The 15,245-nt window shown below is 31.8% G+C and overlaps 2 protein-coding genes across 3 annotated transcripts in view; one reads left to right on the top strand and one right to left on the bottom strand.

Annotated features, from left to right (window-relative positions):
• LOC107069595 (uncharacterized) overlaps positions 1 to 7,929 on the bottom strand; it is a 61,194-nt gene extending 53,265 nt beyond the window's left edge. Inside the window, exons 1-2 of one of the 2 annotated variants that reach the window (XM_089170176.1) lie at positions 7,694 to 7,929; positions 7,509 to 7,575 (exon numbers count right to left, since the gene is read on the bottom strand). In XM_089170176.1, the coding sequence (XP_089026302.1) occupies positions 7,509 to 7,514 (6 nt within the window). In that variant the 5' untranslated portion in view covers positions 7,515 to 7,575; positions 7,694 to 7,929. Of the gene's footprint in view, positions 1 to 7,508 lie in introns of both variants that reach the window. The other variant, XM_089170175.1, reaches the window with a different exon arrangement.
• The window catches only part of nudC (nuclear distribution C, dynein complex regulator), an 84,886-nt gene that overhangs the window by 55,252 nt on the left and 14,389 nt on the right, over positions 1 to 15,245 (top strand). The gene's annotated exons all lie outside the window — the stretch shown is intronic.

Genomic DNA, 15,245 nt, shown 5'->3' on the forward strand with positions numbered 1-15,245 from the left:
AAGAAAAGAAGGATAATGAGCCTCGAGGTAAAAAGAAAAAAAGAAAAGAAGAAGATAACTCGATAGCACCCTTGTCAACGTCAATCGATCGGTCAATTCGAGGGTATTATCGATTGTTGCATATCCATTAAGCGTGCTGTAATATCTTATAATTCATCCTGTAATACCTATTTTCGTTTAATACGGTGATTCAACTAACACGTTATAAGAAGAATATAAAAAATAAAAAATAAAAAAAGAAATTCAAATACGATAAGAAAAAAGCAACATTCGCACTTGGTAATAAAATTAGAAAAATAAATAAATTTAACAGCAACAAAAAAAAGTGAGAAATAGAACGAAGAGAAAGGATCCTGGACCTTTACCAATGTCCAATTTTTTTAAAAGCAATTAAATTCGATCGATTTTTGCTTTAAGAAGATCGTCTTTCTAATTATTCTTATTATTTTATTTTATTTATTAAAAAATAAGAAACAAAAATAACACGCGATTGGGATTGATTATCCCATACTTTGAAATCCTTTAAATGTGTCCAGTTTTTATGTGACATGGTTCGAATGAGCAACTCCTTTAAAAAAACGAAATACGAGCCGGCATTATTCTTTTGTGGAAGTAGACACGCGCAAAGAACGCCTTCGTGCAAACATGGAACCACACTTAACCCTTAGTTATGCTAATCCAACCACTTGTTTCCCCCTTCACTAAGAAAAGGATCCTTAGAAAATTAGGAAGATATTTCGAATGACGTGGCTTCTTTCAGATATCTTTCTGAGATCACTGTACTCGATATGAAAGGTAATTGTACTCATCGTAGTTATTTATAAACGCTTATCTTTAATATTCCTATTGTGATCTTTCTTCGTTGTTCTCATATATCTTAAATTCTTAGACATCGTGTCTTGTGTTTAAACGTAAATTGAATTAATTTTTCATCCGAATTATGCACATTTTAGTATAATCATTCAATTTACTATAATCATCATCATCATCATCATGGTATAATCATACAGTATATTCCAAAATTTTTGGAATTGTTTGTTGATTTTTGTTAAAGTCTGATTTTTTCGTGACTTTAAAAGAATTTATATAACTCGAAATTAACAAATATAATTCTCTAAATACAAATTAACTGTAAATTAAAAACTTTTAAAGATACTTTCTAACTTACTTCCATATTCAAGTAAGAGTTGATAATCGATATAAAAAATCTTATTTTGGTTACAAGAGAAATATTATAAACTATTATATGTATGCACCACATTGGGAAAGAAAATTACATTAAAAAATAATATTAATTTATTGATATATGACTCCAAAGATATAGAGGATTAAATATTCTATTTCTCTGAATTTAAACAGTGAATCGAAGCTTTTGGTGTGTAGTATATATTTAAAGTAAAGAATATTAAAATGTTCGAATGCACGTTAATGGGAGAAAATCATGGTGGATTATGAATTACTGAATAACTTTGAGTAGTCAGGTATTAAATGTTGTGTTAGATGTATTAAAAGGAATCTTGAAGATCATGCACATTCTCGTATACCTTGGTCGTAGACCTTACTCGAGTAATATTATCTATGCTTGCATAACAAACCTCTCATTGCCGCGTCGATCGTGTGTTACTTTTCCTTTTGCTATCATCCCGCTTACCAAGTGTGTAAGAAAAGGTTACGTGGAATGTAACGTCTCATACATAAATATTAGTTAATGAATTTTTTTTGTTTTTTTATTTTCTCCTTTACACTTTTTTTCTTTTTATTTTCCTTTATTTTTTTTTATTTATATATGTTCAAAGGGCGACCATTGCCGTTCCCCGTGACAAACTCATCTTGCCCATTTATTTAAACCTACGTATACTCTCGTATATCACGAATCACTCGAAACAACTCTCCGTGTCGCAAGAATTGAAGTCCTGTCATTAAGATTTCTCTTGTCTTTCACTGTCTGATCCATGCTGACGCATAATCACTTTGAACCGGAATACTACAATCCATATCTTGTTATTCTAAATACGATCGAAATGCTAGGCTATTGATACAAGGCTATTATGTTAACACTAAACATAACGACAGTTTATTTTTACTTATTTATAAATTATTTTTAATAAAAATTATATTTTTATGTATAAATAATAACTACGATTAATTTGATATTATAAATATTAAAGAACTTATACAAATATTTGTTTGTCTTGGTTCAATAATTTTAATTAAATAACCATAAATAAATAAATATTGAATTTATATTATAATTTATTACGAATTATGTCGATAAATTTATTTTCTTTTAGTTTACTACATACGTAATTATGACAAACCTGTGAGAAAAAGAAATAAAAGTAGATTTTCTATGTACTCATAACTTCGTATATTCTAATGAATATTGAAATAATGTATCTACGTGAAATAGATCGGAAAGAAATTGTCTAAGGACACCCACTATTCTCAATCGGTCATATGACAAATCATGTGTTCTCGATTTCCGTTCATTTAGAAACTTTAACGAGAACACAGAATCAAGCTTATGAACATGTAAAAAAAAAAGAGGGGGATTCAAAGATACTTGGCAGGCTTATCGATTTATTTTTGCATTTTGTTATAATAATGACATCGTTAGACTTGCTAATTTGTGCGTAGTCGTAATACGATAATACCATGACCTTTGTTAAGTCCTCGCGAATTGAATTATTTATTATCACCGAGATAATCTCGGTTGTACGCACAAGAGGAAAGAATTTTTGTTGAATTTGTATAATAAAAAATATTTTCTTAAAAAAAAAAAATATACAAATATAAGATTGATAAGTCAAAATTATTTCGCACTTGGTTTACGTCATTTGGATGTTCTCAATCATCTATACTACTGTTATTATAATAACTTGTTCAAACAGAATCTTATTTAGCAACGTTTATATTCTCGCGAGACAAGAATCATACTTCGTTTAGATGAAAATGATCATGCTAATCGTAGGACTAAAAAACTTCTAATCGTAAAGAAATATCTCTCTTTCTATTACCTTTGTTTGAGCATACTACTGAAAAAAGGAAAGAAAGAAAGAAAAAGATATGTATATATAAAGAGACAGCAACTGACATTAAAAGTCACCAAGCACGACGTGACTTTGTAATCTGACCATGGCATCTCGCCAAATAAACGAGCTATAGTCGTGGTCACGGCAATGTCGTATCATGACTTTTTATTATACCGAGATATTTGTTTGTGTCTTGTTGAAATCGTCGTAGGGTAGTACTTCTTCTTATAGTTCCTTACATTTTTTTTCATCAATCTTTCAGTAATTTACATTTACATACGCAGTAACACACATTTTTGTATTTTGTATAATAAAAATATATCTGGTATTTTAAATTTTAATAAATAGCACTATAATATATTATAGTAGTTTTTATCTAAATCAGCAAAACAAATATTTTGTATATCGTAAATTTTGACATTCCTTATTGACCAATTCAATATTTTAAAAAAAGTGTGGGCGCCTATCTTGTCTTCTTTTCAGATCATATCGAATTATCTACAAAGTCTCTTTTTCTCTCTTTTCTTCCGAGCAAAGATTTATTCTTTTCGTATTAAAATATTTTCTTGTTGTTTTTTTCTTTTTCTTTAGTACGCACCATTCCAAAGCACACGCACCACTTGGTGTAACTTCGATAAAGAAAGGCGTAAGATGAGAAACCGTGACGGGTCTGGCGTGGCGCCGTTATAAATATCCGCACAACGCGTTTCGCGATTACGCAAGAACGTGGCCAACAGGATTGGGAACAGAAACTTGCCTAAATTCAAACAGTACTTTTCGTATCGCAATTCGAAATTGTTTATAAAAAAGAAAGAAAGAAAAAAAGAACTATTACGAATCAATTAATTTAAATTTCTTTGATATTTTTTGAATTAACGAGACAATAAAATATAAATATTAAAACGTAATGTGAACATTTACTCGAAACAATAGTAGATAAAGATGAATCATAGTGTTTTTAAGGTATAAGAAGACTCACGAGATACGCCTACAATAGAGAAACAATATAACAGAATAGTGTTGTTATACCTTGCTAGGCGTAACTAAATTGATCTACTTTCAGCGAGGTGAATTATAATATGGAGAACTCGTTCACAGTCTTTTGTTATCGTAACAAACAGCTGCTATGAAAACAATGACAACAAGACAACACTTGAAAGAAAAGTTAAAAGACAACTAAAAAACTAGAAAGAAAGATCGCAATTCTCGTGGTTCGTTACAACGTCCCAAATTCCAAGGGTGCTCTTAACCACACGTCTAATACGCAATAACGCTCGTCTATCTCTTTATCAGAGTTAGTGTCTCGTTGATGTGTATAGTTGGTGGCAGGCGTATGACATTAAGTGTTAAACTAGTCGGCTATTTCGCTTTAAGTAATTTAAGACAAGTTGAAGAAGAAAAATACGACATCGAAGGTTTGTCTGTCTGTCTTTTCATCTATTCATCTATCTATCTATCTATATATCTATTTATTTATCTTTTTATCATTCTCGCGGTGATTCCGTTAAAATTAACACCGCCAGTTTAAACTGAGCGATAGATGTCGGTATTCTGACCTTTCGAATAAGATGGAGTAGAATAAAGTATCATATCTCCCTATCCATAGATTGACTCACTTGGTAAGATACGCACGACGATATTTCCTTGTTCGGTGAAAATTATGTACCTCGCTCGAACTACATGATCTAATACTAACATTTCTTCTATATATTCTTATGTATAAGTACATACGTAGTACGTTAGAACAAATCGATTAGCGTGTCGGACAAGGGAGAGTTATCCGCTCTTGTCAAGGCTAAACCCTTTCTCTATTGCAATCTCAATCCGCACGTATATCCTATTTTATTACCGCCGTCCTCTTTGCATCCTATTGAAAAATGTTACTCTAAACAACTCAATTGTAACTTTTAATTCAAACAAATCGACGAAATTGATTTTATTTTCAATTCTTCCGACAATATCATCGATTTTCTTGTCGAATTACGAAAGACAATTATCTCTTTTCGTATTCGATTCATTGATATTTTCTTTTTTGGTAAATCTAACAAAGTCATTCCTTGTTGATCGCTTCGGAAGAGAATAAGAGATAAATAGAATAAAAAAATTAGTAAAAGGGATAAAAATGAAATATTTAAATCCTTTCGGTCGATATCCTACGGCGAACTGAAATGCTTGAACGACGTCGTGGCAGTTACCATATTCAACGAAGCGTGTATACGACTTTTCCACAGTCACTTTCATAATGCGAACCACTTCCGAAAGTGAATTGAGTTATTCGACGCGAGAATAAAAGAGAGAATAATATTATATATATAATATTAACACATTGCGTACGGCACACTGTTTGCGTAGGTAGGATACAGAGCTACTGTTGCAATAGCTGTAATGATCCATTGATTAATATAACATTAATTTTTTTCGTTAATTAGAGATTAGGATAATACACGAGACTCCGTTAACCTGGTGTTTTCTTATTACGTTAGTAATAAGAAAATCAAATTTTGATTCCATCATTAATTAAATCATGAAAACGAGATATCTCGTGACCCGTACGCAATGTGTTAATATAATAATATATATATATAATATTCTTCATAAAATTTGTTTCACTATAAACGATTCGAGAAATGCGTATTTAATGGAATCCTTGCATTCACAACCGCGTTTTCTCAACGAGTTTGGGTCATGGCTATTTCAAATGCTATCACTTATGTCCATGACTAAATTTTAAGCAACACTTATTTCCCATGATCGAGCTCATCCTTTAAATAAGATTTCATTTTTCGTATTAACAACAGAATTTAACTTAAACTAATTGTAAGTGGAAAAACTCTGGTGATATTCAGACTCTTGATAAGGATAACATTTCTGTAGCAAAGTGAAACAACTGGACCATGTAAAATCAGTTTGATCGTTAATAAATTCGTCGGGATCGTTGAGCAAAGAGTACGAAAGATCAATCGATCGTTCTTTCGTTCTTTCGTTTATTCGTTTATTGGTTCGATCGTTCGACAAGTCTAATTTATAGTCGTATCCTCGATTTCTTTGTGACTTAACGCTGCTAGAGGCCCGTCAACGCAATGAAATTTACGCGGGTTACTCGCATTACACATATTACCAATCTCGGTAAGAAGTTTCGTAATATTTCCTGACAATACCAATCTCGGATTACCAAAGTAACGTAATGCGTGTGATTCTCATTCACGCTTCTCTTGTCAGCTGGTTCTTTCGTGTACCATCTACTTTATTCTTGTTGTTGTTCTTATTGTTGTTGTGTAGGTCTGTAACTATTAAACTACCGCGGTCATTATCATATTGTCGTAAACGTCACGATTAATTTTTTTTCTTTCCTTACTTCGTACACTCATAGAATCTTTATCCTTTGAGGATTATCTTCATTTTAGATGATAGATAAATAGAAATGTACGTCGTTGAAATTTTATTAAACCATGATAAATGATTTCACATTTAACTTGTAATTAAGATAACGAAGATTCAAATGAAATTTATTCTTATCATACGTAGAAAAATTTAATTACATTGTGACTAGGCCATTTATACGTACAAACGAGTCGACCATAGATACATACGTTCAAGGGAAAACTTATAGACGATCCAACGTATGGCTTAGATCGTTTACGTTATAAATCACGATGAAGTCAATCAACGCTGACTCGATACGTGACTCGCATTGTTTCTTAGCAAGTGTCACGGTCGCATTAAAATCCACGAACGTGTGATTGACCTAATGATACTCAATAATCGTTGATATGAAATGTAACTGTTCTTAAATGAACTTTAAACAATTTCATTATCTATTTTGATCTAAAAAATAAATGAGAATTTACTATTTTATTATGTTGTACTTAAATATTGTTTGAAATTGGTGCCACGCGATCGTGCACGTTTCTATACCGCCCACGTCAATTTATCTTGTGTGCTTCTAAACTCGATTTATTTTCATTAGACTCTAGGTATACTTATCGATAAAATATGATTCATAAGTCGAGAATCTTATTACCTGTTGGAATATTAGATTCCTTTCTATGTCGAATGATCGAACATTTCGATCTAACCTATTGACCTATTGATTTATAATAATTTATGAAAAATGTAAAAAATTATTTTAAATTAAAAATCCTTTATTTATTTATTTTTTTTTTTTTTTTTTATGAAGAAAGAAAAACATCTGTTCAGCGTGCAACCATATAAAAAGATATCGATAATGATTACGGTGGTATTAATTGTTTCTACGACAGCGTCCTCGATTTATTCTCATCAATAACAATGTGAACCGTGGTAACACTTATTATCCACCCCGACGACAACCACGTAACGTTTTAGAAAACATTTATCACGCGCGTCAGTGATATCCACGTAGATCGTTTTGCACCAGCTTAGTAATACACTGCTAATTAGTAAAAAGAGATAAACATAATCAAAGGAGGAAAGAATAGAGTAAGCACTTTTACTCACCGACATAGCGATCGGCGATAAAACCAAGCAGTTCCTTTCCAAAGAAGAGAGGACACCCAAGCGAGTACTGTTTTTACACAAATTGTAAGTAAAATAAAAAAAAATGTATTCTCAAACACACAAACAACAAAACCAAAACGAAAAAAAAAATAGTTGACTAATTCCTTAATAAGAAAACAACTTACTTAACAACTTTATATATTTAAAGCAATTATAAAAAGAAAAATTCTTTTAATCAAAGAACACAGAGGATAATCCAATTCGTTGGAGAACAGTAGATAAATAAATTAAAACAAAAAAATAATAAAAATGAAAATAACAAAGTTTTATTTTCTTGAGAAATATGGTTGTGTTGTGTCGGTGGTGTTAGCACCGGTTTCACCAGGGAGATAAGCGGGATTCGCTCGTAATTCGAAGACTGGTCATCGTCGTGGCGATGCCACGGTATTCAAAGATCGAAACGGCGGCAAGTGTCGGCATTTGCGGGGGATCGAGTGATTCCAGCGGAGGAGCGTCCCGTGCTTTCTCGCCGGGAAAAAACGGGCTTAAAAGAGAGGGAGAGGGAGAGGGAGAGGATTTGACCCCCGCACGCGATATTCACGAAAGAAAAGGAAGAAAGAGGGGGCCTTGTCGATCCCACGGAAGCGCACTTGGTAGGAGGGAAGGGACCTACGAGGATCCAGCATGTTCAACGTGTTTAACGTATTGCGTCGATACACCTCACTTTTTTCTTTCTTTTTTAGTTGTTATTGTTACTGTTTTGCTATTACTGCTAGTTATTTAATGAGAAACAAGTATTGTGTTGTCGCATTTCCGTTGGATGATTTCATTGAAATTAATTCGTTTCATTAAATGAATTTACTGAATTTGTATTTTCATTGAGGCGTTGAACCTTTTGAGTTAGATTTTTTTTATTGTTGTGGCAAGTTCATTCTTATTTGTTTAAATTCGTAGTTAGATTACATAAATTAAAGTAAAATTATTTATTTATCAAATAACAAATTAAAATAATCGACTGAGAAGCATGACAAGATAAGTGAATAATCACTATTCTTATCTCAGAAGGTTAATTTCATAAAATTCCATAATTTCAATTCATTAAAATTTCCATAAAAAACAGTTTGTAAACTAAACGATGTGGAATTGATTTAATTACTCGACGATTTACGTACAAGTAAGTACGTACTCGACAAAGAGATAGAGATAAAGGAATACAAAGAAGTAAAAGAAAGAAAGAGAGAGAGATAGAGAGAGGGAGAGAAAGAACCATGACGAAGCCAAAGCTTGCTATGAAGACACGTATTGTTTTGTGCCAGCGGTACGATAGTTATGGGCCCTGGCAACCTTGTCCCAGTAGCTTGATTCTTGGTCCCGTGAAGAGAAAATAACCTATCGACGACGATTCGTCCGCGTTGTTGACGAGTAAACGACAAAATACGGGTTTTGATAAGGAAAAGAAGGAGGGGAAGTAGAAAATGAAAATGATGAAAGATAAAAAAAAAATAAGAAGAAGAGAAAAGAATATTTCTTTTGAAGAAATTCGAAAATAAAGAATCGAAGATATAACAAAAGGATATGAAGGCTTGACTCCTCTCAAATATCCTTCCGTAGAGGTATCCTCGCATCCTTGTTTTCGTGCGGAGGATGCACGGCACCCAGTGCTATCTGGGTCATGGAAGCACCATCCTGACGCTCTCAGATATCACACACATTCTCTCTCTCTCTCTCTCTCTTCTTTTTTTTTATTATCATTCTTTTCTCTATCTCTCTTTTTCTCTTGTTTACTATCTTTGTCTCTTTACAAGTGATTTTAAATTTACATTACTGTCTGGGAAAAGCGCGGGTGCCGGGCAAATGAGAGAGAATCGTAATGTACGATATGGAAACAATATTACTGTTACTTAAAATGACCCCTTCTTTCTTCTCTCTCTCTCTCTTTTTCTCGTTCGATTCTCTCTTTTTTCATCCGTACATAGTTACGTCCGTCCGTCCGTCCGTCCATCGTTCGTTCGTTCGTTCGTTCTTTATCTTTCCTTCTCTTTCCCTCTCATTGAAAACTCGATTTTGAATGCGTATTAAGACGCAACCCAGACTTACTTCTCTTCCATCGTGGAAACGTTTCACTCGATCACCCGAAGGCGGACCACTCTTACGTAATCAAGGTAGCAAAGAGAGTGTGTACGCAGTTTCCGCGGGAAATCTCACCAACTCCTTCATCGAATCAATCGAATCTATTACTCGCGAATTTTTGAATCGTTCTTTTTTTTAATCCCATTAAACCAAAAAAAACACCGGTCAAGTAACCCTTTCTTTAATGATGATTATTATTATCTTTTTGTTTCTTCTTAAGTTTTTTCTTTTCTTTTTGTGTGGGAGTAACATCCTGTAATCATTTATGGCAAAATGGTCTTCGTAATAATGCACGCACGTATTTAAAATTTTTTATTTCTTTTTTTTCACGAGATGAAAATTAATTCCTTATCCCGAGTCTTTTTAATCGTGATAAATTACAGTTATTGTGTCCCTTGTCAAGAAAAAGTATATACGTGTTTTTGTTTCTCACCCTCTTATCATAATAATCGTATAAAAAAATTTAAGTGGCATTTGAGACCCCCATGTGGGTCATGGACGGATGAGAAAAAACTTTTTATCGGCCTAGACCAACTGTCAAAAGTGGCAAAAATAAAAAGAAGTAATGTTTTTATATTACCCTTTTTTCTCATTAACTACAAATTCCGTATTTATCGCGAAAGACAAAAAGAATCACATTCATATATCAAACTGATGTCATTTAATGCTGCTTGATTTATTATGCAAGCCTGTTTATATATAAACGCATACTATTTGCACACGTTCAACTCTTTTATTGTACAACGAACAAAAGTACATGTATATGTTGAGAGATTCTCTTTCTCCTCGATTTTTACACTCTTCACCAGTCGAATTCTTCTTGCCTCGAATTAAATTCCTACCATGACGATAAATTAAGATATTTGGATAATAAAAATGATTGCATTTCTTTTTATAGGTAAATACACATATGCACATACATGTTATTTTTAAATATAATATTTATTAATATTATTATTATTATTATTATTATTATTATTACTATTATAGGAAAGTGAATTGAAAATTTTTGAGTTTCAACTAAAAAACATTTATTTCTTTTTGTAAATAATAAAAAAATAAATTGTTTTTATGTTAAGCTCAAAACTTTGCAACCCATTCAATTATTATACATATTATTTATTATTATTATTTATCCACTCTTAATATATTCGCAATCGATTTTGATTTTGTTCGTTCAAACGAAAAAAAACTAACAAAAAACCTCTCTCATTTATTTCTCGACACTGACCAGATTTTCGTGAATTTTAAATTGAAAAGGAAAAGAAGAAAGAAGATAATAATTTAATAAACGTCGGTAATGTGTTCGCTAACGACGGTAGCCTATTAATTGCTGTCGCAATAGGGCCTACCTCGTCGAGCAAATTATCTTCTAATGACGAGTTCCACTCTTTCTATCGCAATTGTGTAGAGACCAGCGAAAAAGAAGCTCGTCAACACGTTCTAGAAACTTCGAAGGTGTTTCGAAGTGAGTTGCACCGGTTTGATACGAATTTTCAAGACAATGGTTCTCTCTAAAAACGATGACATAGGATTTATTTGACAATTTTTTTATTGAAGTGAAAACTTTTTTACTTCGCGATCATTGTTCGACGATGCTATCTAGGTCATGGTTCCTCACGGCTAATGTGTTGTCCTAAACAAAAGCAACAAGTATGAAGCCCTTTTAAAACTATTACCAACACATTACGTGATTTTTTTTGTCTTCTCGTTTATATTTTAAGACGATAAATCCACCACTACTCTTGTTCTCCGCTTCAGATCAATTATTTTATTTTAGTTTATTATTTTTATTTTTATTTTTATTTTTATTTTTATTTTTATTTTTATTTCATTTTATTTTATTTTATTTTATTTTATTTTATTTTATTTTATTTTATTTTATTTTATTTTATTTTATTTTATTTTATTTTATTTTATTTTATTTTATTTTATTTTATTTTATTTTATTTTATTTTATTTTATTTTATTTTATTTTATTTTATTTTATTTTATTTTATTTTATTTTATTTTATTTTATTTTATTTTATTTTATTTTATTTTATTTTATTTTATTTTATTTTATTTTATTTTATTTTATTTTATTTTATTTTATTTTATTTTATTTTATTTTATTTTATTTTATTTTATTTTATTTTATTTTATTTTATTTTATTTTATTTTATTTTATTTTATTTTATTTTATTTTATTTTATTTTATTTTATTTTATTTTATTTTATTTTATTTTATTTTTTTTTTTTATTTTAATGTAACGATGTATTCGAAAACACCATAATTGTTTCGTTACTCGAAACTACTTTACGGATGGAAGAACTTACCGAACAATTTAACGAGAATTCCTCACCCTTCTTTAATTTCGCTTCATTTTTTAACCTTTAAGCGGTTTCGTACGATGAAGAAATTACGTTTAAAGTTAGGAAAAAATAAATAAAACAAAGAAAAAGAAGAAGAAAGAAATCATTTTTCGATGAAAGATCTTGTTATCTTATTTCCTTACTTCTTATTTTATTTAATATATTTTTAAGTTTATCTTGGATTACGTATGATTTTGTAAACGATCAAACAGAACAAAAGTGAAAAAAAAGATTGATTTCGTTGGTGCAATATTTTAAAGTTTGCTATATAAATTGAATGATATTAAATTCTTGTCTAATATAAAATCATGCTGATTCATCCTAATCGCATTAACCGATATTTTGTTCTTTTTTTCTTTTCTAGTATAATTACAAAATGTAGAACATATTCTGGTAGTCGAGCACAACAGAAGCATCAATTTAAAAAAAAAAAAAACGTCGAATAAATTACAGAAAAATAAATTATGCTAGATCGTTTACGATATATCGCTTTCAACATACTAATGTTTCACAGGCGCGTTTCGTTTTCAAGCTTTTAAGTGCATACCTTGGCAAGGACGAATAGCTAACCACTTTTATTGTTCCACTCTCGTTACGGTGTCTAACTTTTGAAATTAGTGCCACGGTTGGGAATTTTTTTTTTCTTTTTAATCAAACTTTGCTTCATAAATCTATGAATCGATCAATTAGTCGACAAATCGAAATTAAATAGGATGATTTACTCTTCGAGAAATCTAGAAAGTATCTTACGAGTTAATTCTTACGTTTCATTAATTGATATATTTTTTGATGCTACGTAAAAAAGAAATGAAAAATTCGTAAATGAAACATTAAAAAGACATTCACAGGTTATTTCTCAAACCTCTCGACTTTCTAAACATAATTCGTGGGAATATCGATGTTCTCCCTTGTATAATTCTCATGAAAGATATTTATACTTTTGATAAGACGTGACAACATTTTCTATTCGTTGTTTACATATCTCAGCTCGCGTTTAAACCGTTTGTTCATTCGTTTCATAGTTTTCCTACGTTTATTCGCGAATGATATACCGTTTTTATCCACTTGCCAAGTTAATTGTTATTTTGAAACTCTGACTATTCCTGACCAATACGACGGTAACCTCTTGTCATTATGATTATTTATAATGTGAATAAATACTTTAGCAAATACTACGTTTCGTTTAAATGCACATTCATCTAACATAAGCAATCCTGTTGAGTAGGTGGTGTTATTTGCTTGTTATTTTGTTGTTGTTTTCCAGTATCCCTTGTTAGAAATCGTTAATTGTTCCACGAACAAAAACAAGTGGAAACGTAAAAAGCCCTCTTTCTCTTTCTCTTTCTCTTTCTCTTTCTCTTTCTCTTTCTCTTTCTCTTTCTCTTTCTCTTTCTCTTTCTCTTTCTCTTTCTCTTTCTCTTTCTCTTTCTCTTTCTCTTTCTCAGTCTCTTTCTCTTTCTCTTTCTCTTTCTCTTTCTCTTTCTCTTTCTCTTTCTCTTTCTCTTTCTCTTTCTCTTTCTCTTTCTCTTTCTCTTTCTCTTTCTCTTTCTCTCGTGACGTGCCTCATGAAAGTTTTGCAACATTTCGTAATATCAGTTACGGCGTAGCTGTCAAGTCGTACACAGGCGTTTTACGTAGTCCGGCGAATATTACTTAAGGTGTTTCCATACCACCTTTAAGACAGCGTAATTTAATAAAATTATGTCAGCGAACGAACGCATCGCACGATTCGCAACGGATCTTAAAACTCGACAATTCTAAATCGATCTTTTGCTCCTTCTCTTTCTCTCTTACTTTGTCTCTTTCTTCCTTCTTTCAATTACTCTTTAAAAAAATAAAAAAAAAATAAAAAAAGAACTTAAAGATGATCTCTCATCTGAACTCTTGTAAGTAACTCATCATTTCGCAGTCTTATTATCTTATTGTCAAGTCCAACCAAGAGATAAAAAAATTGACAATAATAAGACAATGACCGATAATAAGACAATGACATGAAAGATTTCTGATTTCATTTTCTTTTTAATTTATTAAAAAAAAAAAAAAAAAAAAAAAACAATAGAAATGTTTTTTCTCTTTTAGAGAAAAGAGCTTTTTCAATTTTAGATGAACGCAAGAACGATGCATCTGGATGCATCTCTCGACGAGAGTATATCCAATCTGGACGTGCTGATTGGTATTTAGGCCTAGCGTTACGTAACCTTTCTCCAATGAACGACCATCAGCAGTGGATGAATAAAATAAACTATTCCAAATGGCGAGAAGAGAATGAGAGAGAGAGAGAGAGAGAGAGAGAGAGAGAGAAGAGGTGTTTGTGCGAGGAGAAACGTCCGGTGGAAGAAGGAGATGGAGGGGGGGGGTTGAGAGGAGGTTACATATGACTCCGTTCGTAGTCGTTTGACATTGGACTTGGTTTTTCCGTATGCATCTCGCGTTTGACTTGCCTATTTCTTACATCGAAAAGAGGAAGGAGAAAAGAGAGAAAAATTTTATTCTCCCTCTCTCTCTCTCTCTCTCTCTCTCTCTCTCTCTCTCTCTCTCCCTTTCTCTTTTCTTTTTCTATTTCTCCGTATTTCTTTAATTCACTATAAACGTGGTGGTACGAACCTTCCCGAAAAAGTTACTCTCTCGAATGTGACAACGACGTCGTCGTCCTCTTCTCATTTTTCTCTTTTTCTCTCTCTCTCTCTTTTCCCCTTCCCCCCCTTCTTTTTTGTTTTAACCCTAAGACTCCAAACTTTTCTGTTCACTGTCCAAGTTGTTTCGAATGTAATGTACGTGCTCAAGTACGCGCGTTAGAGCGAGCATCCGTCAATTATGAATGTAGGAATTCGAAGTGACATTCTTGTAGAGGTCAGCCGCGCGTGTTCGAGGTCATCCTCGTGTCTAAGAACGCACATCGATGTTTCTTCCTCGCTGTTGCTCGTCAAAATAAACTTCTTTTTAAATGTTTTGCATGACTATTAAGAAATTTGTAGTACTGTGCGAGTACAAATTATGTAAGTGGTGTGTGTTTTGTATGAAGAAGAAATAGTGATCGTTGAGATCGTGCAAAAGAAAATGAAAGAGTGAGTGGGGAGGGCAAGGTGAAGCCATTTAATTGGATGTTTCGTGAGAGAGAGTGAAAAGCAAGTTGTTTCTGATTTTTTAATTTTTTCTTTTTTTTGTGTAAGATTCTTCTATCATATCAGGGTCTCGTCAGTTGCTCACGTCCGTGAAGATACAAATCGTTGTTAACATTCTCGAAAATACTAT

The sequence above is a fragment of the Polistes dominula genome, unplaced genomic scaffold (assembly GCF_049000335.1).
Source record: "Polistes dominula isolate Pdom_NZ unplaced genomic scaffold, Pdom_raw_medaka contig_15, whole genome shotgun sequence".
In the NCBI taxonomy this organism is placed as follows: Eukaryota; Metazoa; Arthropoda; class Insecta; order Hymenoptera; family Vespidae; genus Polistes; species Polistes dominula.